The sequence below is a fragment of the Castor canadensis genome, chromosome 1, assembly GCF_047511655.1.
Source record: "Castor canadensis chromosome 1, mCasCan1.hap1v2, whole genome shotgun sequence".
Lineage (NCBI taxonomy): Eukaryota > Metazoa > Chordata > Mammalia > Rodentia > Castoridae > Castor > Castor canadensis.
In genome coordinates this window covers 146,163,270-146,190,883 of record NC_133386.1, presented here as the reverse complement: position 1 = coordinate 146,190,883, position 27,614 = coordinate 146,163,270, and the positions used below count along the sequence as shown (strand labels likewise).

At 44.6% G+C, this 27,614-nt stretch overlaps 3 protein-coding genes across 14 annotated transcripts in view; 2 read left to right on the top strand and 1 right to left on the bottom strand.

Moving 5' to 3' along the window:
• The window catches only part of Ovch2 (ovochymase 2), a 40,321-nt gene extending 35,145 nt beyond the window's left edge, over positions 1-5,176 (top strand). The window contains 1 exon segment of the mRNA XM_074041102.1: positions 4,986-5,176. Within this exon segment, the coding sequence (XP_073897203.1) occupies positions 4,986-5,176 (191 nt within the window).
• Positions 5,177-6,245: 1,069 nt separating this feature from the next.
• Positions 6,246-13,649, top strand: Cyb5r2 (cytochrome b5 reductase 2). The gene is given in 10 exon segments (XM_020184419.2): positions 6,246-6,329; positions 6,797-6,940; positions 7,131-7,203; positions 9,645-9,751; positions 10,037-10,166; positions 10,680-10,714; positions 10,716-10,812; positions 11,421-11,506; positions 12,605-12,704; positions 13,477-13,649. Coding segments are annotated over 10 exon segments (1,029 nt in total).
• A 3,097-nt stretch (positions 13,650-16,746) lies between these two features.
• The window catches only part of Olfml1 (olfactomedin like 1), a 168,076-nt gene continuing 157,208 nt past the window's right edge, over positions 16,747-27,614 (bottom strand). For 10 of the 12 annotated variants that reach the window (XM_074084871.1, XM_074084877.1, XM_074084876.1 and 7 more), the window contains 8 exons: positions 24,878-25,028; positions 24,494-24,605; positions 24,179-24,267; positions 23,743-23,865; positions 22,498-22,623; positions 21,606-21,794; positions 20,376-20,552; positions 16,747-18,179 (listed from right to left, as the gene is read on the bottom strand). In XM_074084871.1, coding sequence (XP_073940972.1) covers positions 18,009-18,179; positions 20,376-20,552; positions 21,606-21,794; positions 22,498-22,623; positions 23,743-23,865; positions 24,179-24,267; positions 24,494-24,605; positions 24,878-25,028 — 1,138 coding nt within the window. In that variant the 3' untranslated portion in view covers positions 16,747-18,008. The remainder of the gene's footprint in view (positions 18,180-20,375; positions 20,553-21,605; positions 21,795-22,497; positions 22,624-23,742; positions 23,866-24,178; positions 24,268-24,493; positions 24,606-24,877; positions 25,029-27,614) is intronic. The other 2 variants (XM_074084893.1, XM_020184418.2) reach the window with 1 other exon arrangement.

Below are 27,614 nucleotides of genomic sequence, written 5' to 3'. Positions count from 1 at the left end.
TCTAATACTTCATTTTCTTCCTTTTCTGGAACCTCACCATCACCATCCTGTTTTTCTTCCTTCACCCTCAGTGGAGTAACAACACATCTGAGGACAGCTTGTGCATTTCACCACATAAAATTCACCTAGAATTTCCCCCATGTACATTCACCTAGAATGGCTACTTTATATTCCTCTAGGGTGATGCCAGGAACCCCTTGGTTTGCTTGTGGTAGATTCTGGGCACTATACAATCTTTAGGATAATCAGCTGAAGCTTGTGATGCATCCATATGCATCAGTGCCTTTTTTGACTAGATTGGCACCTCCATGACAACAGAACTTCAATGACATATGTTTTCTGAGTTGATGAGTCTCCTTCCCGTTAATGCTCTCCACAAAGGCTGCACTGGCCCTTCTCCTCATAGTCTCAAAGGAAGCCTTGAAGACTTCCTTCTGGATGGATGCAAAAACTCATCTTTCATCAGGTTCATAAGCACACGCAATACTTGAAAGACTAGGATCATGTCCAGAACAGACACATTCATTCGGGGGATAAGCATGCTTCTTTTTCTCTGCTGTTTTAATAATTTTAAAAGGTTCCAACAAAATACATTTGGTTAGAAGGGAACAGAGCGGGTGATACAGTGACAGGGCAAAGGGAGAAAAAAGGAGCACATTTTCTATATTTATATAATTTCTGCATTCTCTTACACCATGGAAGAAACTTACTCCCTTTTTAAATCCAAGTGTAGGCTTGCACAAAGTTAACGCTTCAATACAAATGACTTGTCCATTTGATCATGGTCCTTCTGCCAAAAGCATTGCTTAATATTCACCTAGCTCTGGCCTTGACTTTGTCAGGTGAAAAAATGGGGGGACTTTCTAATTTGAAATCAAGAATATAGTTTGTTTGCCTGGCAGAGGTCACTATGGGAATGTGACCAGGAAGTAGTGAAGAGGTCTGGTAGAGATGAACCAATGTGGGTTGTAATACACATGTGCATGGAAGCAATGCTAGGAATCTGTCTGTATAGCTATCCCTATCTCAAACTAGCAAAAACGCTATGCCTTTCTTATTATTGCTTATGTCTTTTCTTCAACAAAATTGGAGAAGAGGGCAGAACAGGTTCTGCCTGGAAACAAGTGGGTAGGAAGGAGAGGGAGGGGGCAGGGAAGAGAGATGACCCAAACAATGTATGCACATATGAATAAATGAACAAATAAACTGAAAAAAGAATATAGTTTGTTTGCATGGCATCAGAAATAGTTTTCTTCATGCATTTCTTGCTCCATAGGTTGCTGTGGTATAGAAGAAGAGCATTGAGATGGATTCAGAAATAAGGACTTGCATCCCAGCTTTGCTAGCTTCAAAGCTGTAGACCTTGGAGAAAGCATGGAATCTGCAGACTAAAGTGGTAGTAAAAAGATTTTACAATTTCAGAGGGATATGTTTCATTGTGAGGAATGTGTTATAAAGCCATGAGTCTATGAAAATGAAAGTTTTAGAATGCAAACTTCTGTTCAGTTTGCTCCATCTTCACTTTTTCTTGCTTTTTAAATCACTTTTAGAACAGAATTGTCATTACAAACAAAACTCTTTTCTGAAATGCTCCTGTTTTGGTCCTTTTAGGAGATGAAGTATATGCTAGGCAAAGTTCTGAACAACCCAAGTGTGAGAAAGTAAAATATCCCACTCCAAATGTATTTCCTTAGCATATTTCAAGGTGGTCATTCAGAGAAACTGCAGCAGACAAAAATAGCTCTGAAAATCTGTGCCTTTGTGAAAGAAATTTACATTGGTAAAGTAAGCAGAGGATGAAGGCAATACTTTTACTTTGAGATCCCTATCTCTACCTAGGAAAGATCTTTTCACAGGAAGAAGAGATGGGGTTTCTGACACCCGGCCCAGACAGAGATTGCCACAGATAGTCTTTTGTGGGGTGCGACCTGGGTATCTTTGTCAGAATTATAAGACAGTCTTTGATCCCCATGCCTGTACCATCACTTCTCTGCCTTGGGGAGCCCCAAAACTTATTCCTTTTTGTATCACAAGATACAAATGTCAACCATCCAGCCCATCTTGAGATTCATATTTTGTATATGGCTCCTGTACTTCTGTACATTGATAAATTTGTATGCTTTTTCTCCTGCTAATTTGTCATATGTGCTTATTTTATACAATAAAATTATCAAATCGTCATGGGAAAAGAAAATTTTTAAACTTTTCTACACAAGTACTGGTTGTATTTCATTGGAAGTTGTAAATACTTCCCTTAGCTCTCTTCTTTCAGACATTTTCCCCTTCTCCTCTTCTCGGAGGCCCTGTCCTTCCCCTACATCTGAGGGTCGCAGACCCAGACTGGCAGTTACACTCTCTGTGCAGGTGGAACTCTCTCCTGGAAACAGCATTTGCCTTCCCAATAAACTCCCTGTTGTCTTGAAGCTGTGAACACACAATCATTACCTTCTGGAGGCTCTAGCCCAGCCTCTGTCACAACAGATGCTGTTTGGGAAAAGCTGAAGTAACTGCTGTAAATATTGGTGGAAAACTTGACTGGTGTCACTGGCATATCTATACAGACATAGCTGCTCAGGGAGGAATCCCCTGGGTGTAGAAAGGACAACAGGAGTAAGATTCTGCAAGCTGTTCTTTTGACTCTTCCCAATCACAGTTTCTAGCAAGCTCTGATCATTCCAGGTGTCTCAAACACCTTGCCTTTATACAGTTTTGTCCTAGTAGGCCCCTGGCAACTTCATAGGAGTATGCAAGGTTTTACATAACCACATTTCTGCTGCACAAGTCTAGGTTGAAGGCATTTCAGAAAGCAAGGTACTGCCATAGATTTATGCTTGTCTGCAGTGCTCAGTGGGGAATTCTGATCAGGTGGCACCAATATCCTTCAGTTTTTCAGTCCTTGAAGAAGAAAACCAAGGAAAAGCCAATTCAAGAAATATTCTGCATTGGTTCATGTTGAGTTCCTGGAGTGGACTGGCTGCTCATCAATGGTCTCATAAAGTTCATTCCAGTCAAATAAATTCAGTTGCTGAACTCTTTGTTCAGGGTGACATTTAAGCAAAATGCACAAAGGATGGGCCAAAGCCAGGGTGAAGAGGAAGGATGGAGTGGGTGTGCTGTCCATGTGGCCTAGCAGACAATGACTTGAAATTGTAAGCAGGTAGGAGGAAGCAATTTAGAAAAGAGACCCACAACTAAAGCAATGCAAGCATCAGAACTGGGGGAAGGGGGGTTCTGAACCAAGTCACTGGAAATATTTTTAAATAAATCCAGGTGTCAATAAATAAGCCCCCAAAAGATAAAAACAATAGTTCATTTAATATATCCATATACTATTACTGCCATACAAGTTACACATTGAAAGAAAACACTTAAACTTATGTAACTGACAAAGAAATGGTATCTGAAATACACATAAAATTTAGTGGTTTAAAATAACATAAATTTATTCTCTTATAGTTCTGGAAGTGAAAAGCATGAAATCAGTTTCACAGACCAATGTCAAAGTGTCAACAGGGCTTATTCTTTCCAAAGGCTCTAAGGAAAAAATCCATGTCCATTCCTTTTAGCTTCCACTGGCTGGCCTGTAATCCCTAACCCCATCTTCAAAATTCATCATTCCAGACTCTGCTGTTGCCAATGAATTGTCTTGTCCTTTGATTGTGTGCTTCTGAGTCTTTCTTATATGGACCAATCATGTCATGCTCACCCAGACAAGCCAAGAGAGTCTTCCCGTTCCAAAATCTTTAATTTAATCATAGACAGATACAGAAAAAAAAAAGAAAATGTTTTTCCTATTCTCTCATTCAACAGTCAACACTTCTGGGCTGGCAGAGTGGCTCAAGAGTACAGTGCTTGCCTACCAAGTGTAAGACCCTGAGTTTCAAGCCCCAGTTCCACAAAAAAAAAAGGAAGAGAACATTCAACACTTCTGTGACCCCAGATGTGTGGGAATTTCTCCAATAATTCTCCAATGGACATCAAATGAGGTTCTCTAATTCAACTTAATTCTGTATAAGAGTGAAAGATATAAACAATTGCTAAACTGTTGTGACCAGAACAATGAGGTATTGCCACAGACTTGGCAACCAGATCAATGTAGAGAATCAGGATGCCAGACCAGGTTCACAAGTATATGAAAACTGATATATGACAAAAGTAGCATTGCAGGTCAGTGGTCCAATAGGAAAAATTCAATAAATGTTACTGAGGATAACACATTAGTCATATGGGAAAAATTAAACTGAATCCCTATTTTCATATAAAGAAATCAATTTTAAGTGGTTGAGAAGCTTAAAAGTGAAAGGAAAAATGTTAACTCTTGTCAAAGAAAATATGGAATATCCTTATGAGCTTGAGTAGGAATACAGAAAATCACAAAAAACCTGTAACCATAAAATCAAAAGACTGATGACTAATACATATGACTATATTGCATTTATAAATTTCTGTTCATTGGAAAAAACAGGGGGGAGAGAGAGAGAGAAGAAAAAAATTTAAAAAGAGTTATTTACACTTTGGGAGAAAACATTTGTGAATCACTTAACTGACAAAGGAATAGTATCTAGATATATACAAAGACTCCTAAAATTCAGTAATAAACAATCAACTCAAATGAAAAATGGACAAACATCATGATCAGGCAAATTTTCGTGAAAAGGAAACACTCCATTGGAAATAAACATTTGAAACGATTCAGTCTCATTAGCAATTTTTAGGTAATTCAAATTAGGTTTGTGACACATCAATATACACTTAAGTTGCCAAAAGTTAAGATATCCGACAATGATATCCTGACACTTGCTGGCATTCTGGGAGGTGTCCCACATGTGCCTATGACAATGTGTGTTTTGGAGGTAGGGTTGATGTAGTCTTGTGGATTGTTTCCTCCTCACATTCTTATGTTCAAATCCTAACCCTTTGTTTGGAGATAGGGCCTCTACTAAGGTAATCATGTTGAAATGAGATCATGATGTCTTTGTAACTAGGGGAAACTTGGGCACAGGGGCACAGACAGAAGGAAGATGAAGTAAAGAAGTCATCATCTACAGACAGGATTAGTCACCATCTACAAACAAAGGAGAAAGGCCTGGAACAGATTCTCCCTTACAGCTCTCAGAAGAAACCAACCCTGACCACATCTTTTGGACTTCTATCCCGTAGAAGTGTGGGACAGTAAATTTCTGTTGCTTAGGCTAGGCAGTCTGTGGTCCTTTGTTACAGTGGCCGTAGTAAACTAAGACAAATTGGGATCTTCTTTGTCTCACTCAGTCCTAGAAGGCTGGAATTGTATTTGCCATTTGCAAAAGGTAGGAGTGCGAACCAAGGTTGTGAAATGAATTGAGAAGTACCCCACCATCTGTGCCTCTCACTGTGTAGGGTCTCACTGTGACCATCAAATCAGGGTAGGGTTCTTTTATCTGTTTTCAACTATGAATGAACGAATGAATGAACGCTGAGTAACTGTCATCAACTCCATGATACCCTCCACTTCAGCCCCATCCTGCAAATACCTGGTCCTGGACCAGGCTCAAAGTAGAAGCTCACAAAGTGTGTCAAATGAATATTTTTACTTAATATACTCTTTACCTGGACCTGAAGTCCCATTTCCTTTACAGCATCCCCTTCCTCCAGTCTTGCCACAATATAAAAAAGCAGTCATGGCTACTCAGAGAGGACCTGGATGCAGAGGGGCCTGAACAATAAAGCATGTACGGGCCAGGAAGACCCCCACTCCCACCTCACGACCCCCCCCCACACACACACACGTACGGGCCAGGAAGACCCCCTTGGGGAGGGGTCAGCCGCGAGGCCAGTGTCCTCTGCTGGTCTCAACCCGCTGCGGTCGGCCGGGCGCAGCTGCCCACGGGGGAGCGGAGGTCGACGACATGTTGGGCCTCTGGTTCCGGGTGGGTTTGGCGGGAGGGGCGCGGGCGGGGCGGCGGGGCAGGAAGGCGCAGGAGGCGGTGTGGCCGCGGCGGGGAAACGTCCGACGGGACCAGGGAGCCCGGGCGGGCGGGACAGCGCGGGGCTGGGCGCGGGCATAGGCCTCCTGCTGGGAGAAGAGGGCTAAGGACCTCTCCTGGATCTCGCCGGCCTTGGGTTGGGAAATGAACCCTCTGACCTTGCGGGACACGGTGGAATTGAGCTTGGTTGAAAGGAGGCTGGCCACACCTCTGGCAAGTGAGTGCCCAGGCCTCTTTTTGCCTGCCCTGGACGGTGTTGGTGAGTCCCCAGACCCTAACATCATGGAGCATCCATCCCCCTATTTTGAGCTACCCCATCCCTATACTACCCTAGCTGAATCAGAAGAGGGTGGGAGGAATGCAGAGGTGAGTCCTGTCACCAGTCCGGTTCCCTCAGCCACCACCACCTTGGGAGGACATCACAGCCATCTCCTCCTCTCTAAATCTGACCTGAGACTTGGGGCCTTCATACCAGATTACTTGTTACAAGTAATGCCATTACCTTGCAACTCGGGGGGAGGGGACTGTCAGCATTTGTACCCTTGGCTGTAGCCAGGATGAAAACAGATGGGCAGGAGGAGCCTGGCATACATTAGGACTCTGGACACTAGCAGTCTGACCTTGTCCAGGGGGCCTGTCTTACTTGCCACTTTCTCTGACACTGTGGTTCACACAAGCTCAGACTACCTTCTGTTAGTACCATTCCCACTGCCTATTCCTTTGAAACATGGCACAGTTTCTCCCATGGCATTGGCATGGGGAGGATGTTCTGTGTCTGACAACTGCCCTGCCCAGGGTAGGCAAGACCTGAGGTGCTCTACTCATACTCCTAGGATCCATCCATGCTGTTGGCCATCACTGTCATCGGGGTCACAGTGCTCATGTTGGCCCTGAAGAGCATAAACTCCAGGAGGAAATACATTATTACTTTACAAGACCCTGATACCACATACCTGCTGCCCTTGATTGAGAAGGATGTACTGTCTCAGCCGTACCCCTTGCCATGGTTGGGTGAAAGAGAGGACCAGAACAATGGAAATGCTGGCTGGGAAGTTGTGGTGGGTAGACAGGCATTTCATAGACAAATGGAGTTCTTTCCAGGCATCTGAGGTAACCAGCAAGGCTTCCAGAAAACTGACAGAGCCTGCTTCTATTTTGTTTTACTAGCAAATCAGCCACAACACCCAGAGATTCCGCTTTGGATTGCCCTCGCCTGACCATGTCTTAGGGCTTCCTATAGGTGAGCAGGCTTTGGTGTCACCTCTGAGGACTAGGTACTCTATCAGAAACAGGTTTCTAACCTCCTGGGATGTAGAGGCTGCCCTGATACTCTTCCCAAGCCATGTGAGCTCAAGGAGGTAGGAGGATAGACTTGGGTACCATACATTCTGTTTCTTTACTGTTCCATTTGGGCTGACACAAAAGTGGTGGCTTAATGAGCATTGAAAAGAAGCCTAGAGTCAGAAAATCTAAGATCCCATTGAAGGCTCCCTGCTAGGCAAACTTTAGCAAGTTCCTTTAATCTATGAAGTGGGAGTGTCCAAGCCTGTTTACATATCTCAGTTGGGTTGTGAGGGAAGGAGATTGATAGATATGCAGATTCAGAAACTGAAAAGTGTGGTGCACATAGGAAAAATGGGAAGAACTTATGTTTCCCTACAATCAGGAGAAATTCCCAGAATGTGTGGTGAGACAGGAGGGAGGCAGGTGCTCCATGTGGATTCTCTGCAGCGGTCTCAGACCCACATAAGGAGGGAACCATCGTGGACAGAGTCTAGCCATCCTAGAGTCCCATTTCCAGTCGGTAACACCTCTAGGTACCTCAGTCTTCCTGAGGTGGAAATCCCCAGGGCCTCAGAGAAGCTGTGCACAAAATGCTTTAGCTGATTGTTTCCTATTGGAGACCCTAGTCCTTGGCCTACTTGTCTCAGACGCACAGATGATGAAATTGCACAGTAGGAAGCCAGCTGGCCCCTGAGCCTCCTTGCTACTCCCTCACTCCATCTCTTTGCCTAAGAACACTGTGTCTTGCAGCCTTCCAGCTCCCTGGCCAAACACTAGTCTTGTTAGCAGAAAGCACAAAGAATGAAAACCTTGAGAAATAGAACTTCTTAGGAACTCCTATTACCTTCTCTCTTCTCAGTATGGTGAAGGCTTGGTGGTCAGTGGGACAAGATAATTTAGTGGTCTGGGAGCTCAGCTAAAGAGAAACTGGCTAGAGATGGGGACCAAGGGATCCATGGACAGCCCATTTTTTTCTGGAGATGTTCCCAGGCTAGGCCTAGGGTGGCTGTGTCTGCAGGAGCCTTTCCAGGTTCCCATTCTCAGGTGAGCTCTCAGAAGGAAGCTGCAGTCCCAGGCCTGTATTCCTGAGTATCCCCAGGATCCAGCCTGGCCATGGCTAGTCACTGAGGCACTGTGTTTGCCTCAGGCTTCAGGACCTCCTCAAAGACTCAGACTTGTGCTCTTGAAGCAACTTCAAGAACCAGCCCCTTTATTGTCCCAGTCCACTATTTTTCCTCTTTTCTCTCTCACCTGAAGTTCCCATTTCTCTCTGCAGATCCATAACCTGTGGACCAATGTCCTGAGTATACTGTTTCTACTGTCTCAGAAACTGTCACAGAGCTTTCTCCATGGCAACACCTGTCCTCATCACTAACCTTGGTTCTCTGGAGTTTCTATTTTAGATTCATCAAAAATCTGAGGGGCCTAGCTTGACATCTGACAGATTTATTGATCTTGGGCCCATCAAAACTATTAAATTCTACTGTGGAAGGATAGAATATATCAAAACATCACTACTAGCTGGTCATGGTGGCACATGACTGTAATCCCAACTCAGGAGGCAGAAGCAGGAGGATCAAGAGTTTAAGGACAACTTGGGCAAAGTTAGCAACACCCTATCTCAAAAATAAAATATAAACAAAATGTCTGGGGGTATGGAAGAGCAACTGCGTAGCATGCTCAAGACCTAAATTCAATTCCCCATACCACAGAAACAAAACAAAACTCTCATTATTTCTTCTCAGTAGAATATAAGACCAGGAAAGTACAACGCTATTGCTTTATTTGGGCCAAGGGTGTCCAGATGTTGGGGCCCTATAGCATCTATGAGCTCTTTGCCAGGCACAAGGATAAAAGTGTGGTAGCTATGACTTATTCATAGACACCAGTGATACATCCAGTTTAGGGAGAAATTGTGAAGCCCACATAGTTTTCTTTAAAAGGGAAACACTCTTTTCTATTTTTTTAATACTCATCATCCAACTCTAATCAGCTTTTCTTGCTCTGAAAGTTATTTACACTATGATCACGGCTGGGAAGTTACATCATTCTCCACCCCTGTCTACCCATTATTTTTTTGTGATGTTGGGGATTGAACCCAGAGCCTTGCACATGCCAGGCAAGTGCTCTACCAGTTGAGCTATGCTCCAGTTCTATCACTCCTGTTTTGTATATGAAGAGACAATCCCAGAGAGATGAAGTGGACTGCCCAGGGTAGTACATTGGAGTATCAAGGGCAGCCTAGGATCCAGGTATCCTGAATTGGGGCTCCTTGACTGCCAGCCCCCATTTTACAGCCTGCTCCCTTCATTGATTCTCAATCCTTTTAGAAATTCCTGCAGGGGTCCTATGTAGGCTAGCCATGCTCAGACTGAACAATTGATGCCTTTTCTCTAGGTAACCATGTCCATCTCTCGGCCAGAATTGATGGTGACGTTGTGCTCAGGGCTTACACCCCCATCTCCAGTGATGATGACCGAGGCTTTGTGGACTTACTTATAAAGGTAAACAATGCCCACTGTGCCCAGCTGCCTGAGCTCCCAAGCTTATTGATTGTGGTGGAGTGGAGGGCAGTGCTTTTTCTCTGAAGGGACTCATGCGCTTTCCAGTAGTCTCATTTAACAGCAGAGCTACAGTTAAGTTTGTGGTGTCTTCAGGGATTGCCTACAGTAAGTGTGAGGGCAGAATGTTTTTCCTCCGTGGCTTCCAGTAGCAAATGCATTTTCCGGTTGTATGTGGCTATGGCCATAGGTCTGAAAGTGTGAAAACTATGCTGTCTTGTTTTTCAGATCTACTTCAAAAATGTACACCCCCACCATCCTGAAGGTGGGAAGATGACTCAGTACTTGGAGAACATGAAAACTGGGGACACCATCCTTTTTCAAGGGCCATCTGGATGCCTGTTCTATTGTGGGCCAGGTACTAAAAGGTTAATACTGGGTCTCCAAATGGAAGAAAGAAGAGTCCTGCAGTTGCTTGTATTGTTCTCAGCTGAGTCACATGGGCTTGTCTTTTAAGTCTTCATACATTTATTACACAAATTCACTTATAATCATTTCTGTCACTCACAAGACCCTAAGCTTCAGGTCCTCATCACTATGTCTCCAGCACAGATTCATAACAGGTGTTTACAGATATGAATGATGGAGGGAGTCCACTTTGATTCATTCACTCAGATTCATCCTTTACTGCGGTGACTGAGAGTACTCTGTGAGGTTCCATATCAACTTCAGGTTGTCTGTCTCTCCTTAGAAGAGAACGCCAAGTGATGCCCTGTGGAAGCCCAGACTTTATTTCTACTTTGTTCCCTGGTACTTCAGGATTGGCCAGGGAAGCCATTGTGCTGATTTGCTGGATTTGGGTGCAGCCTGTCCCTTACTTAGGTGCACTTGCCTACTGGGAGTCCTATGGAAAATCAGCAATTTTTTGTAGGCTCCCAGACTAAAGCTGCAGAAGCTAGAAGCATCTTTTATGTTTCTAGGGAGACTTGCAATCAAAACACACAAAACAAGCGAGTCTGAAAACAAACTGGTCTATCACCTGGGAATGTTTGCTGGGGGAACAGGTAAGAGGCTTCTGTGGGCTTCTTCCAGAGAGTAAACCTTAGGCCCATTCTGACTTTGGGGGTATTTGATCCCAGAAAGGATAACATGAGAGATTCCTCCCTGGTTATGATGGTGGGAATGCAGAGTGGCAGATAATTATACCTGATCCTGTGTCCCCTGCTTCCCTTAACCAACATGGTGGCTGTCTGGTCTGAGCAGGCATGCCTATGGTCTCCAAAGTCCTCTGGGATCTAGGTCAACCCCTGCTCTCCCCATCCCTTGAGAATGAAAATAAATCCTTAGGAAGACCTACAGAGTTCCAGGCACCATCATAGACACTTTTAAAACCATCACATTTACTTGCCATTTAATTCTATTTTGTAAATGCGGACATTGAAGAGCTCAGAATGCTCTTTCCATTTTGCCATATGAAAAGGAAAAATGGCTTTGACTTAACTGTTGCTTTAAAAAGGAACACCAAAATAAAGGATTATTCTCCACTTTGAGTTTGGGGAACAGAAGTAAAAAAGGTATAATTGGGCCCAAAGAAAACTGTTAAGCCACTGCTAGCCAGGGACTGTGTCATCAGAGACAGGAGAAAGCTGCCCTGCCATGAACTGTGTTTCAGGCATTACACCCATGCTGCAGCTCATTCGCCACATCACCAAGAACCCCAGTGATAACACCAGGATATCCCTCCTCTTTGCCAACCAGGTCAGTTCTGCCCAGTCAGCCCAGAGCTCGCAGGGGTAAAATGGAATGTTTGCCAAGCTGGGGCTCTGCATTCATTCCTCCACTATTGACTGTGTGCTGCTTGGGGGCGGAAGGCTTTGGGAGGGCTTAGTAGGCTCAGCCAAGGCCACTGGCAGCTGTCTCCTCAGTCAACTGTGAGCACCGATGTTTCCTTCCTTCCTTCCTTCCATCCATTTCTCTGTTTTTCTGAGTTTAAGATCATAGATGCTTCCAGTGGAAATTTTGAGAAGTACAGAAGAACAAATATTTTTGCTTATCTTTTTGTCTTTCTAAACATGTGATATATTTTCATGTATATATTATATATTCTTGTATATATTTACATAATAGTTTTCATTTAGCATTACCATACAGGAATTTTCTTATTAATGTTACATTTTCATCATAGTCTATGTCAAGTTGCACTATAACTTACTAACTCTCCTACATTTAGGTTCTTTTCAGTTACAAATGATAAATCATACAAAGATGAATAATTGTCCCTAAGCCTAATTACTTTCAGATTATTTTCTGAAACAGAATCCCAGAAGTGAAATTCCTAGGGCAAAAGTTATGAAGAGTTTTAACAATCCAGACCTTCTGAACACTTTCTTAGAGCTTGTGACAAATGACCTTGGCTCCTTTTTCCCGGTTGAGGGTCCAGACTGTCTTCCTTTCTTTGAGATTGCAGGTGCTGCTCTTCCACATGACTTTTTAGTGCCTCCTTCCTTGCAGAAGATCACAGGCCTGCACTGAGTTTGTGACAGTTGGATGTATGGGCTTGATACTAGTGTGGGTGCAGGTCTTCTGTGAAGTCACCTGGCCCATACAACCACAGTCTTCTTACAGCTGGAGGGCAGTCATGCCACTGTGGACACCTCCACACTCCCAGCAGCTCATTGCATGAGAGGGTTTGGTCTGCAGAAGCAGCATCAGAACCCTTGTTTTCTCTGGTGTCTACTGCAAGTCCTCAAGCTAGTATAGTGGCCGCTTGGGTAAGAAGTATTGACTCAGGTGCTCAGTCTGGAGAACCTGAAGAATATCCCTGGAGAAGCCTTTCTAATGTTGCTTCTTTTCTAGACAGAGGAGGATATCTTGATGAGAAAGGAGCTTGAAGGAATTTTCAGGACTAATCTAGATCAGTTCAACCTGTGGTACACCCTGGACAGGGCTCCTGCCAGTATGATCCCTGCTGCCCTCACTCAGTGTGGATCGGCTCCAATCCTCAATCCACCTCAAGGACTCATGGCTGGTTTTTTTGTTTTGTTTTGTCTTGTCTTTCTAGGCCTACACTTGATGGTTAGGTATGGAGTTCTGGGTCTATATAGAAAATGCAAGGATTTGAGTGAAAGAGTATCCCATCTGTACTCCACATTGCACTAAATGTCAAAAGGGACACTGAGCCACTGGGTTGCCCTGAACAACTGCCCCCCTCACCCCAGTCATCACATGCATCATACATACCATTGCTCATGGCCACTGTGCCCCTCACATCTGGACAGCAACGCTCAGCTGGTGGAACTTTAGCCAGCACCCCAGCAACCATCATGTACACTGCACCCCACCCACTGGCCTATCTTCTACACTGTGCTACCTTGTCATATGGCTCACTGCCAGCAGACAGCACTACTCAATCAACACCAACACACCCTACCCCACAGCTCCAGTTCGCTGCCTTGATTCACACTGTATCCTGGTTCACTTCACCATGGTGTTCTCTGCCCTCCTCAGTGCTTTACAGCAGCCCCACACCAGCCCCTGCCCAGAATCTGGAGTAAATACTACAGAGAGCTGAGACACCCCCTTCTTCATATCTGTTTCTCAGGCTTTCTAAAGAGAGCATTAGTGCAGAGACTTCTCAGCCTTTGTAGAGCAGCCTGGTCTCTCCCTGGCTCTGAGATCAGGGACATTCTTGGCATCCCACAATTCTTTCCTGCTCTGCTTCATTACAGGCTGGAGGTACAGTTCAGGCTTTGTTACTGCCAACATGATCAAGGAGCACCTCCCTCCCCCTGGGAAGGCCATACTCATCCTGGTGTGTCGCCCACCACCCATGATCCAGACAACCATTTACCCCAACCTGAAGCAGCTGGGTTATACCAAAGACATGATTTTCACCTACTAACACCTCCCGTGTTCCTAGCAAGCTTGTTGGGCTCCTGTTTCAAAGTGAGTTTGGTTTCACTGTGTTAAATGGGAATGTTTTCAAAAGCACCTCCTCATGCACCCTTGGGCACACAAAGTGGTGCTCCCCTTTTGGGTGTGGGTCTAAGAAGAAGAACTCAGAGAGCTGGAGACAAAGTGGTTTCGGATGCCTCCTGGCTTGGAAGCTGGAAAGAGTTCCATTACAGTATCTTTCTCCATTTAATGAAATAAACTTAAGTTCTCAGCAGATAGCCCACGAAGTGTGTCTCTGTGGGGGACCTGCTGGGCAGTCAGGAGGCCTTGTCTCCCCTACTTGAGAGTTGGCTTCTTCATGCCTTTGGGGTGTCAGAACTGGCAATGATGTTAGTGCCAGAGAATTCCAGCAGGATCCAAATGGGTCACATTAACTCCCACAAACCTCTCTTGAACTCCTCCCCAGAGTACTCTACTTTTGGTCAGACCTACAAGAGGACTCAGCCACCTTCTATGAGCAGTATTCCTTCTCTTGGGGGATCCTTTGAAACAGGAATTGAATTACACACACACACACAACCCAGGGCAATAAATAATTCACAGGTTCCAGGAACCCCTTCTAGACTCCCTGCATTTTACAGTTGGGGGCATGGAGCACATTTCTTAACATCTTCTAAGTTCCAGGCTATGCACTGACATTGGCCCAGGATAGAGGTGGCTGCATTCAGAACTGTCTCAACTTGCACACAGGTTCTAGAAGCTCTGCCTTAAATCTCTTCTATCACTAAACCCAAATGATATAGGGATCACTATTGCCATCTGCTGTCCAGGGCCAATACAACCCTATGGTTTGGTTCTGCTACCTGAAGTGGGTAGCAGTTAGGCTGGGTTTCATATAACCCTCCAGACAGACCAGAAATCATGTGGGGATTTTGTTCTCTGAGTTACGAATGAGAAAACAAGATCAGAGATATAATTGTTCCCTGGTCATTTAGCTTTTAGGTAGCAGCGCTGACTTTAAACCTGAGTCTATTTAATTTCAAATTGTTCCCCTTTTCACAAAAAACTGGCATAACAGCAGTGTTGGAACTTAATGCTACTGGATTTTTTACTCAACATGTATGTGTATGATGGAGAAGAGAAAGGAGAAGGGACAGAGGAAAGAAAAAAGAGGAATATAGCTCTAGAGAGTTCTCTGCAGTAGGGGTGTATGTATTACCCACAAGTGGGCAAACACAGGGATGGACTCAAAGAAGGCCTTTGACAACTTACCTGTTCATCCTCAGGGAATCTCTTACTCAGGGAAATACACAGATGAACACTTCAGGATAAGACCCTGCGTCAGATATTTTTCATAAAGACAGGAGTGGAGAATGTCTGGAGGGGACCAAATGGGAAGGTAACAGACCATGCTTGTAATCTGCCCTTTACCACTTCCACTATAGTCACTACTCTGGCCAACTCATTTCCAGGACATATTCCAGAGATTGGTTTATAAGGTCTTTTTTGATTGGACTCTTGCTGACTTCATCAAATTTTTCATTCCCTGATCCTCACACTGTTGATTTCAATCTCTAGACCAGTAGCTCTCAAATGGGGGCGATTTGCCCCTTAGGGAACATTTGACAGGTCTGTAGACCTTTTGGTTGCCACAACCAGAGGAGATGACAGGAGGGTCTCCAAGAGAGATCAAGGATGCCAGGCAGCAGGAGCCTGATAAAGAAGTAATTGAGGGCCAGGATTGGGGCTCATTGATAACTGTAGAGGCTGCTGTCCACAACAGGCATTCATTAGGTTTGTGTTGAGGGTGGGTATATGGTGGTACAATATGTAACTTCAAGGCAAGCTTTGAAGCATTCAGGGTCCAAGGCAGACAGCGCTGTGGGACAGAGCTGACCTCTAACTGGAACAGGAATGAAGGCTTCCTGAGAGACCTGGAAGAGATAGTACTGTGCTGGGCCTTGACAGGCAGGATTTGCCTCATGAAGAAGACTGGTAGAAAACTGGATACCACAGGGAGGAAAGGGCCTGAGCCAAGTTCTGGAAGGAACAAAGATTGAGCAGTCGGCTCACAAAGGCTGAGGATGAAGGACCCAAGATACTCATCTGTGGGAATTATGTAACTGAGGAGCTCTGATAACAGGGGTGACTGAATTAAAACAGTGCTTTGGAAAGGTCACCTAGGAGGTGGGGTGAATAATACCTGGAGGGACCACCTGAGAAGATGGAAAGACCAAGTAGACCAGCTGCAGTAATCAGATGAGTAATCATAGGGAATCATGGGGAAAGAAAGAGGAAGAGGCTGGCTGGGGAGGGGACACTGACTGGGTGCTCAGTGGTGCCTCTCTCTGAGGTGGGAAACATCAGAGAAGGAATGGGTTTGTCTGGGAAGATGGTGAGTTTCCCCTGGACATGTTGTTTCACATGGCCAATGGCCATCCACTAGGGGGAGCTGCTTAACCAGACATTGTACTTGAGCGTGAAGCAAAGGCTTTGGAGATGTGTGTTTCTGTGTCAGGTTGGATGTCTTGGTGTTCCTCTGCTCAGCCCAACTACACCCACAGTAGGTGAGAGGGGATGGAGGACAGTGAGGAAGGACCCCAGTGCTCTTGCTCTGCTCTCACCAGTCAGTTCCTGGGAATGGAAATACATGTTCCTGAGAAGCAGCTCCAGAGAGCTCCCAATTACATTTCACACAACCCAGTCACTATAGAACACTCAGAACAGTTTTTCAGAACTTTTTTTCTTTTCCCCAGCAGAGGTTCTATGAACTAACAGCTCTTCCCCCTTGATATAGGAGCCTCCCAGCTATCATCAGAAAGAGCAGGGGCCATCAAATCTGTTTTCAGATATCACACTGCTCTCCCTGCAAAAGTGGTCTGCAGTCCATGTATAAAAGTACAAAAGGTAGAAAAGCTGCAGTGAAGAGCAAGCACTGTTGAAAACATAGGGACACCAGGTCCACCTCCTGGAACCTGTCCCACTTCTCTGCTTTGCTCCTATCAGTACCCATGTCCCAGATGCCCCACCAGTACCATCTGGGCTCTGCAAATGGCTACGAGCCAGCTCCCCATGGAGGCAAAGACTTAGGGCCCCACACGTGCCTCTCTGGGCTCTCAGCCATGAAGAATGTCATCTCCAGTCATCAGAGTTGGGGGCAGCCAGGCGAGAGTCGTTCAGCAGCTGGTCCTGGCTCAGCAGAGTCTAAAAGGACATAGCCAAAGGGGCAGTTTAATAGCATTTTGGCCAAGGGTGTTCTGTGGCAGCTACATGGGAAGCAGAGGGGAAGTGGGTGTGTATGGTCTGGGTCTGACACCAGTGCCCTGTAAGTTCATGGTATTTCATGGACCCTGAACATTTAGTCAGAATAGACAGTGCTATTAAGATAAAAATAGGATGGGTATATAGCTCAGTAGTAAAGAAGTTGCCCAATTTGGCCAAAAACAAAAACATAAAAAGAAATTGCTCATCTTAGAGAGATAAGCTTGTTACTTCTTTTTTTTTTTAAGTACATTTTATTTATTTATTTTCGATGGTACTAGGTATTGAACTCAGCACGAAGCAAACTACCACTTGAACCATACCTCCAACCAAAAAATTTGCTATTTCAAGGCTGCCGAGGGCCTGTTAGAAATCATAGGGAAAGTTTGTACAGAGCCATTTCAATGTGTGGCCCAAGAAAGTGAAAGAAAAAAAAAAAACAGTTGCATTAAAACGATCCTAGTTAGATCTGTGGAGACTTTCCTGTCTTGCCCTTAGTCTTCAAAATGTGCCTAAGTAGATCATCAAGCAATATACAGACACTATAGCTACCAGCTCAGGGATGGAAATGAAAGGCCTTGGGAGGTATGGGACCGCAAGGACAAATCTGTGTTCTACTGGTCTTTCTAATATGCCTATGATTATTGCTTGGAGGATATTATTTGCCCTGTTTTATAAATAACTAAACCAAGGCTCACCTAAGGTTTCAGAGCTAATAAAAGGCAAAGCAAGAGCTTGAACCATGTCTGCCTCACTCCAAAGCTGCTTCTCTTCCACTGAGACCAAGCTGCCTCCCCATGATCTAGTTTGTCCTCTTGAGCGTGGTAGGATCCCCTAACTTCCCGTCATTATGTCAGAGGAATTATGGGGAAAGTATGCATTGCATGGGAAGAGAACACAGGACAGTGTTCACTTGGCTGGAGATGAGGCCTGGACTTTGGGCTGACTGGACAGGTGACAGAGAGATGTTGAGCATCCTCCCAGCTCTAAGACTGGGAAGAGGACTCAGACCTAGTATGCTTTATCCAGCTAAAGGCTTGTGAGCATTCTGATGCCTTGTAGGTCCAACAGGCCTGTGGAGGAGGTCCGTGGGTGGCTGTCTGCCTCAGGGATGGCTCAGACTCCGACCCCTGTGCTCAGCATCATTCATTGCTCTCCTCCTGGCCTCCAAGGAACCAGCCCCAATGTGTGGAGAGGAGCAGAGTCCTACCGTAAGGCGGTGAATGTCTTGGGAGAGGAGCCCTATCTGCGTCACAGTGCCTTCCGAAGGTGCCATCTGTAAAATGGGCAGCAGCCTGGTCAGTACACACGGAAGCAGCCTGTGGTGTGCAGAGACAACATGCACATCCCATCCTGCCTGGGCCTGGCTTCTCTGGGACATGCTTTCTGGACGGATAGGCAAGTACTGAGCCAGGAACCAAGAAGTGGCAGGTGGTGGGCACATGCTGCTGCTTTCCTGAGGAAAGGTGTCCAGTGTCCTGCACTGCATGCACACATACTCCTGAGGCCCCACTCAGCATCAGCACTCATGGTACAGAGGAGCAGAGCACAGGCATTGTCAGAAGCAGCCCTTTTGCACATGTTCAGCGTTCCAGCATCTGACAGAAGTAGGGAATAAGGCCTCCAGGATGGTGAATAGAATGATGATTCCCAGGCATCAACAGGACTCTAGACACTGATGCCTGGTATAGGAGAGCATCTTGAGGAAGTTGCTGCTTCCTTGCTGCTCAGGAGTCTCCCTCCCCTGCCCTCCTCCTGAGGCATTTCTGGTATTCTTCTTCCCTAAGGCTATTTAAATACTGTAGACTTAGAAGAATCCTCTGTAGATTTAAAAGGCATAGAGTATAACCCCTTATTTTACAGGTGGGAAAGCAGGCCCACAAAGGGAACAGGACTTGTATGAAGCTGCACAGAGACTTAGTAACAAAACAGTTCCATGCAGGATTTGAAAACAGGCACGTGCAGAGTCTCTCACTAGGACATGATAAGAAACAAAGGAAAAGGTCTAGCCTCACGTGCTCTACAACTGCAATGACTAGATATTAGCACGTTATTCAGTGGCCCTGGTATTAGTATTGCCAGCTGGCAAGCTTGTATCCACATCTCTCAACCAGCTGGACTTCAGGGAATGTAGTGGCCTTGGGGAACAGGCCATGTCTGAGGCTGCTGGTAGTATAAGAAACAAATCTTAGTATCACCTCCAACTGGGGCAGAACCAAAGTGTCACAATAGGGTCATCGGCCTTGCTCTGCTGTAAGATTGTTATGGCACTGCTGTTATTTCTCTGTAGATGAGACCCACGGGACCCAGTGGAGCCAGACACCAGCCTGTACTGAGCTAGAATCTCATGAGCAGGAGCTCAGATTGGCATGACAGGTCTCTCTCTTAGTCTCTAGCCAGACACAGCCCATCTGGTGGGCCCATTATTAGCCAGTCAGCCTCTAAATCAAGAGACAAGATCTGTTCCAGCTCTGCCAGCACAGACAGACCATCCCCCACAATGATTATGAGAAGTGGAAAGACATGTGAAAGAACAGTCTTGCCAGCAAGGCTGCTTGGTTCATTGACCCCTACCCTTCACTAGGTGGCTCATGCTGCTAAAACAGAAACCATCTTTTGGCTCTGCATGACAGATGCCACCTATAGCCAGGATGTCTGTGAGATCTGAGCTTCCTCTCTTGTTTCACAGAGGTAAGTGGGGCCTCAGACAATAGGCCACAGACTTCTGAAAGATACAAAGAGGCGAGAAGGGGACCTTCCTTGTTCTGTTCCCTTTGGGATATCCTGAGTGTCGTGACTGAAGACCATGCTCGGTGCCATTAGGCTCCTAAAGCTCTGCAATCAGTAGCACTCCATCTCCAGATGGGGTTGGCTCCCCACAAGATTAAAGATATGCTGCACTACGCGATTTCTATATAAATATTGCTTTATTACCAGAAAGAAGTGACCACCTCTGTAGTAATGCACAACCCAACTGCACTGTCACCATGGCAAAAAAATCCATAATTCTTGTCCCTTTGATCTCAGCCAAGCCTCTGTGACTCACAGGCCTAAGGCACTGAACTCTTTCCTCAAATGGAGCAGAGGTGAGGTACCAGAGAGCTAAGCCTCATGGGATTGTCCAGGGTTTCCGGACTTCTGGACCTGTGTCCACATTCGTGTTTCCAGCAATGCTGAACATGGACACTAAGAATTACTAAAAAATGTAAAAGTGTGTTTCCTCCTGAGTGCACCTTTGGCGACAAACCCTGGCCCCTTTGTAGAGAGATATAACTGTGCATCCTGGTCACCCTTAGGGTGTAAAGAGAGACTAGCCTAGGAGCACATAATTGCTAGAATGTTCTCTGCAGTTCATGCACATGGCAGGGGTGGGGTGTGAGGTGCAGTTATATTGTGACACACGCAGTGTAACTGTGAGCTCTCAGGTGCATAGAGAAGGCAGGTGACAAGGACGTCAGCTAATCTGTCCCACCTGGTCCAGCCTATCCAGTTCGGGGGTGTCGAGGAGACTGAGGCCCCCATAGCCACTGTAGACCCTGTGACTGTCACTGACAGTATCACTGGGCTCCATCGGGCAAATGTAGTCTGTTGATTCATCGAACTTCTTTTTTCTCATGTTTCCAAAATGTGAAAATCCAAGTTTTCTAGGCTGAAACACAGCAAATACAGATTATAAGAAGGATATTATAAAACCAATACATTTAAGGGCAGGCTCAAGAGGAAAGGAATAAGGAAAATTATCAAAAAACTGAACCAAACAGAGCTCCTACAAATAAATGCCATGAGGAGAAAAGGTCAACAGATGAATAGTCATGAAAAAGAAGAGCTGCTCTTCCAAGACTGTGCCTAAAACTCATGCCTCACAACCCCTCTAGTGACTTTTCTATTTCTCAAGATGGGCTGGCAGGATCTATAGAATACCACAGTCCGCACTCAAGACCCAGCATGGAGGATTTGCCTGAATGCTGCTGCTGGCACCACATAGGGGAATAGCATACAGTGCCTTTGAGGGCTGCTGAGCACTGGACAGCCCTGAGTTTGCTGTCCTCCTTGCCTGAGCTGCACTCAGCACTGTTTCTGCTAGATTTCTTGCTCCCTCAAGGAAAGATATCTAAGTATGAGTTGCAGCTGTCCTTGAGGCACCAATATGCTTGCTAGGAACAGATTCTGTCTGTTGGCCTGTGGCCTAGGAAGGACATGGTCTAAATGAAGATATGGTTAAGGGTGGGCTTTGTGAGATTCAGGGAGCCCAGAGTATGATGCTGGTGTGTGGACAACTTCAGGTCAAAACAAGCAGGACCAACTGCTAATAGGAGAACTAATCCTTGTCTGGCGAGACCCCATGGCACTGCCATTCAGATTGCCCTGACTGAAGGAGACCTAGAACTCATCAACTTTGTAAGATGAGTAATGGCAGCTTTGGGGTAGAAAATGAGCTTCTGGCCACCCGAGAAGAAATGTTTCCTGCATGTGGCTTCTGTGTACAAAAACCTCTCTCTTCCTGGGACTTCAGACAGGCAGGAAACAAGCCTAACAAAAATGAACAGACCACAGGACCAAACTCCCATGGCAGAACCTGAGTGCAACTCCTCCTCCAGGCTGCACACACTGTTTTAGCTTTAGGCATTGAGCCAGCAGCTGTACATCATGAGGGCTGGAAGGCAGAACCATGTGGCCCACCCAGAAAGGTATGACAACTCACCCGGACTTTGGCTGTGGTGGTCAGTGGTGTGTAAGCTGTCGAGGCCATTTTATCTCGCTTTTCCTGTTCGGCCTCAGGACCAATCAGGGCATTGAATTTGGTGGTCAGGTGGCGCCTGAGAAGTGTCTTCTGTGGTGGGATATTGAGAAGCATAGCAAGGGTCTCCCCAGTGAAACGTGGCTCCAAGATCTAAGAAGAAACCACAGACAAACCTAGCCAGTGGTGATCAGAGATAGTACCAAGTGGGTGACCGTGAGAAATTGGTGCTTGGGCTTAGGTAGCCTCTAGAGCCTCTAGGGCTAAAGCTCGCACCTTTGTTGTATCCCACTCCCGTCTCTGCCCAGCATAAGGCCTGCTGATTGAGTAGATAGTAGCACATTTGTTGTGAGCACCTCATTTTCACAGACAAGCAGAGAACTGGAACCTCTTTGATAAGGCTGTTTCCCATGCTCCTCTGGATGACATCGAAGCCACCACCTCCACATTTCCCCTCTGGCTTTGTCACTTGACAGAGCTAAGTGGTGATAACGACCACATCAGGGAAGCAGAAAATTACATCTGATGCCCTCACCCTCACTTCTCCAGCCCCTGTGTTCCCCTAGGAACAGGTGGAGCTGCCTTGTTCAGGGTTCATCCTTGTGTAACCCCACTGACCCAGAATCCTCTGGTCTGAAGCTGAGGAAGTCCTTTCAGAAGCCATTTTGTTTTCCTAGGTATATAAATTCCCAACCACAAATTATAAAAATACTTTCTTGGAGACTTCAAATTATATACTGAGTTCAAATGGGTTTCTAGGATTTTCACTAGATGAAATATGTGGCCCTTCGGAAGTTAGTTTTGAGCTACCTCAATCTGTACCAAGGCGGATGGGAGAGCCCAGACAGCCACTCACAATGAGACCTCCATGGACACCACTCCCTCGAAGGTTGGGGGCATACTCTGCCAGGTCCACAGATCGCAACCACTCCATCACCCTGTGGTTTGACCATTGCACAACTTCTGAAGGAGAAAGGTTACTCTGTGAGAAGGAGAGTGAAGATGTTAGGCTTAATCAGTCCTGCCATGGTCCTAGATGGGATTTCAGTAACCCTATCTTAGAAGCCTCACCAGAAAAGTGAACCATCATCCCTAGTGGCTCAGGCCAGCCAGACCACTTGCCTGACAGCCTGCCCAGCTCCAAGAAATAGGGCTCTGACTTATTCTTGCAGCATTTTCTATATAAGATATCTGAATCCAGAATCCCGTCACACCCTAAGTTTCTGGCTAACTTTGGGATAAATAAATGAAGGCATACAGTTTTTCATTCAGTGATCTAACAGAATTTTAAAGAATCAATTGTGAGTCAAGTGTTTTACAGACTGAGGTCTCCCTGGTATGAATGCAGACAGATACTTATGCCCTGCGCTTTCATACGGCATCGTGGTCTTAAAAATGCTCAACACTGTGCCGGACACATAGAAGGAAAGCAAAACATATTTGCTGAACAGCAAGAAAATAGAAGATTGAAGACAGAAGTAGGTATTTTTAATCCCTCAGGAATTAGAGTTAGACATAGCTCATAGGATCAAAGGAAGAATGTGACTGATGAAACTTCAGTTCAGAGCTTACCAAGAACACATAGGTTTATAGAACATTTTCAGGTATTTCACTAGAATTCAGGTTGCCATGTTTACTTAAACTATCTCTTCTCTAACAAGATCTGCTCAAGAATACTTTGTATCTGGGCCTGGGGGTTGTTAATGTATATAGAAGCAGAGAAACCTATTCTGAAGTGTCCGATTCCTTCTCCCCTGGGTCTTCTCTCCTCTGCCTACTTTGACACCCATATTTCCATCTTGTCTTTCCCTGTTCCTTTTCTTTCTGACATCTCTTCATCTCCTTTAATCCTTTGATGACTTTGAAAGATTTATTGATACTACTCTGTAGCATTTGTCTCCCTAAGGGAGGATAGGAAACTAAAGGTTTAGTGGCTACCATGGGACACAAAATGCAGGCAACAGGGGTACAGGGGTATGCTGGGTTCCAGCATCCCCAGTATCACCATCTGAATGCAGTTGTTTATGATGATACCATTCTTATTTTTCCCACACACAGTATTTCAGGTGTCTTGGTTCAGGGCCACCTACTAGCTACTCACCTCATCAGCAGGACGCCGATGCAGGCAGTGGGGGTTGAACTTGTTGACATGCAGCACATGAATGGCACATTTGATGCTGAGATGATGCAGTTGGCTGGTGACTTTTAAGAAGAGTAGATCATTCTGGAGAGAAAAATTTTGGTTAATGAACCAGAGTTTCCAAAGTGACAAAGACCCCAGAGGTCCTTCTTAGACCAAGCTCAGACACATTTTGCACATTTCAGGAAGATACACATGGACATATCAACAGCTTCTCTTATCTTCATGGTTTGAGTTCTGCTACTTGGGACCTCTTTCTTATGTGACAACCAATACTGTTTCAAGGCCATAAGAATATGATGGAGGAGGAGAAATTCAGCTTAAAATAGCCACTAGGGTCACATCTGAGCTGAGTGCTCATAGAAACAAATGAATTATTTAAAGGAAAAACCCTTACCACAGTTAAATATTGCAGCATTCGTCCATCAACTCTGGATTCATGAAACTGGTCTTTATATTGGGGTAAGCCAATATCATCAAGCCACCCTACAAATACATAAAAAAAAAGTGTTAGAATTCATGAGAAGAAAGTGGGTACAAAGAAAAAAAAATGAATTATCATTTGTCTACGGTTTTATTCCCCCAAAGGTTTAGTAATCCATCTGCCTTTCACAAGCAGACAGCTGTTATTGAGGCACAAATTCAAAGGGAAATTCTCTCTACTCTTAAGAACTGCCTAAAACATGCTTAATACATATATGCCTGTCCTTACGTGTCACCCAAATGTGGTCTAGCAGTGCAGACTTCTCCTCCTGCTTGGTGTTGATGGCTTTCACTGCTAAAACCAGCTTCTTCCTGTGGAGAGGGTGCTTAATTCCTAGCTCCTGAAATTAAAAGATGAAGAGCAGATGTGAAATTTGGCAGGCAACTTGGTCCTCAGAGGGCAATGTGTCAGAGTGAAGATGCTCTGAGAAGGTTGTAGCACTTCTCTATACAATGCCCTGGGATGTCAACCTGTAGCTGCAGAGGGAATCTCAGCCTCCCCTGTGTGTATGATAGAGGGGTATGGGGGTGTTCGTCACTTCCCCACACATTGGTTTCCATGCATTGGTCGGGAGAGAAATGGGATCCTTTTTTGCCTATGCACAGTCCTTACCTTTTCCATGTCTTGAGGGGTAGCTGTAAGTAGTGTGTGTCCAGACGTCACCCACTGCCTGGCAAAGATCACGTACTGAGCCAGGCCGAAGTCTTCCAGCCATGCACACACACGCTCTGTGCTCCACTGAGCAAAGGGGGCATTGATATCACTGAGAAGCAGGGAAACAGTATGTTCCTGTTAGTGGGAAGCCTGAGGTTCTGCATATTGTAAAGCCTCACCAAAAAAGGAGCTATCTTTTAAAAAACAACCCTGATCATCACAACCTACTCATGTGAAGAAGACTCTAGAGTTTTCTGGATGACATGGTCTGAGTCCAGCCATGTTGAGCACAGGCCTGATCCTCAGGAGGGTGTTCACTCACATAGGTTCACATATAAGATCAGAGTGTGACTCCCTGAGGACGAACACCCATAGCTAAATTATTTTGCCCAAAAGACCCAACACTCTTTTTAGGAAATTACTTAGAAAACTAGGAAAAGACAGTACTCTAACATGAAAAGTAAAATAAACAGCCCCAAAGCAAATATCTTCTAATCAATAACAGCTAATACCTTATTTATTTATGAAATACTAGGGGCTTCACATTAAGAATCAACAAAAACTCAGTATTTATTTTTATTAACTTATTACTAACACTAGTATGAGAGGTTCATCGAGAATAAGAAAGAGCAGATATTAGGGAGGTAACTGATAGGAATGTTTACCTCACCTAAAATCCCAAGAGAGCTCAATAAGATGGCTAGTAATAAAATATGGGTATATACCCATATATACATACATAATATGCACATTACATGCCAAAATTCTTCTACACACCATCCACACACTGATACTATTACTTTTGTTTAAAAAAAAAAAAAAAACTCTCACCCTTAGTAACCAAAATTATAAAGTGCCTGGGAACTGTATGGAGCCTGTGTTACTGTGTGGGGCCGGGGTCAGGGGGGTGCAGTATGGTGATATGGAAGCTGCAGCACTCGACTGAGCAGCATAAAGAAAGATATAAATAAGTAAAGAGCTAGATCATGTTCCTAGACAGGATGACTAGGTATTAAAAGCCATCATTCTTAAAGACATAAATTTTTCATTTAAAGCATGAATGTAATGGTACACTCAAAATCCACTAGTGCCTGTGGAGGAGGGTGGACAATGCAACTTCATATTCATTTTTTAAAATAGGCTTGATAGATGGCTAGAAATTCAGAAAGATCTCTTTCCAAGAAAGTATAGTTGTCCCCTGTATTTTTGAGGGATTAGTTCTAGGACTCCCATACGTAGCAAAATCCAAGCATCTTCACATCCCTTATGTAAAATGGAATAGTATTTACATTTAACACACGCATATCCTATGTACTTTAAATCATATGTAAATTACTTATAGTACCTAATACAATGGAAATGGCTTATGAATAGTTATCTACATTGTTAGGATGACAAGAAAAAAAAAGTCTATACATGTTCAGCAGACTATGCAACCACTGAAGGCCTGAGTACATTTCAATCCTCAGTTGGGAGAATCTGCAGATCAGAACACTTGGATATAGCGGGCCACCACACTCCTAACATGAGGAAGAAGAAAAAAAAATTTTTTTTGAATGCCTGTATGAGCTGTTCTTAAAGTGAGGGAATGCCTTAAAGGGCCAGAACAACAAGAAAGCACCAGCCATTCTAGAGTAAATGCAAGAGGTGCATTCCCCACCCTGGTTTTATCCTTGGGTTGTTTCTACAGTATCAAAGTCAATACCTCCTCAGCTTCTCTCAGAGCCAGGATCTCCCATTCCCTCTACCAGTGCCATTATAAACATACTAGGAAAACACTCAGAGATGACAGAGAAGGTACCTTTCATATTCAGCCAAACCATTTGTTTTTCATGTTCCAAAATGTCTTTCCAAGTTGCAATTCAAATGACATAACTGAGATTATCAACTATGCCACTCCCATTGTAGGACAGAGCACATAGCATATTCATAATTGCTATATTTCATTAACAAGTACATTCCTGACAGGAGAGGACTTCTGTTTTAACTAAGCATTTAAGAGAACCAAAAATGTTGCTTAGGATTTTGCAGATCTCATGACTACAAAGAATTTCCACAGACTAGCTGCTAGTTCTGTATATCTCAAAGAAGTTTCATTTCTGCTAACCCACACTTCTAGTACAGATTGCCAGAGGTCACATTCATATTGGGACATGACCTCTGATTTGCATCTTTGTAGGAGTGCTGGGCAACTTGTCACAATGGGAAGCAGGAGTAATTATGGAAGTCAATTTGCATATTAAGATAGCTAGTTAACTAAATGTAACTAAATGAAATAATGAAAGACCACAAACCACATATCTATATCCTACTAAACCCAAACTAAATGGATTGCCAACTCAACTTCTCCTTAGCCAGATCCCCCAAATCCCCATGGCTATTCTATCATCATCTGATATAAGGGACAGTTTAGACCAAGGGAAAACTGGAATAAAAAGAGTCAGCAGTCTTAAACTGGCTGTATTTAAAATACTTTATTTATACAAAATTTTCAAAACACCTGGGTCAACATTTTGATTGGATACTCTCTGGACCTTAGAAGGGGCCCCTACAAATAAGAGTCTTGGAAGAGTAAGCTTTCTTACATTCATGATAAATACTCGGACTATGAATGTGGGAAAAATGCAATAAGATGTGGCCTGGGGTAGTGAAGTAATCTGATTGGAGACTTCTCATAAAGGCAGAGTTCTGTGGG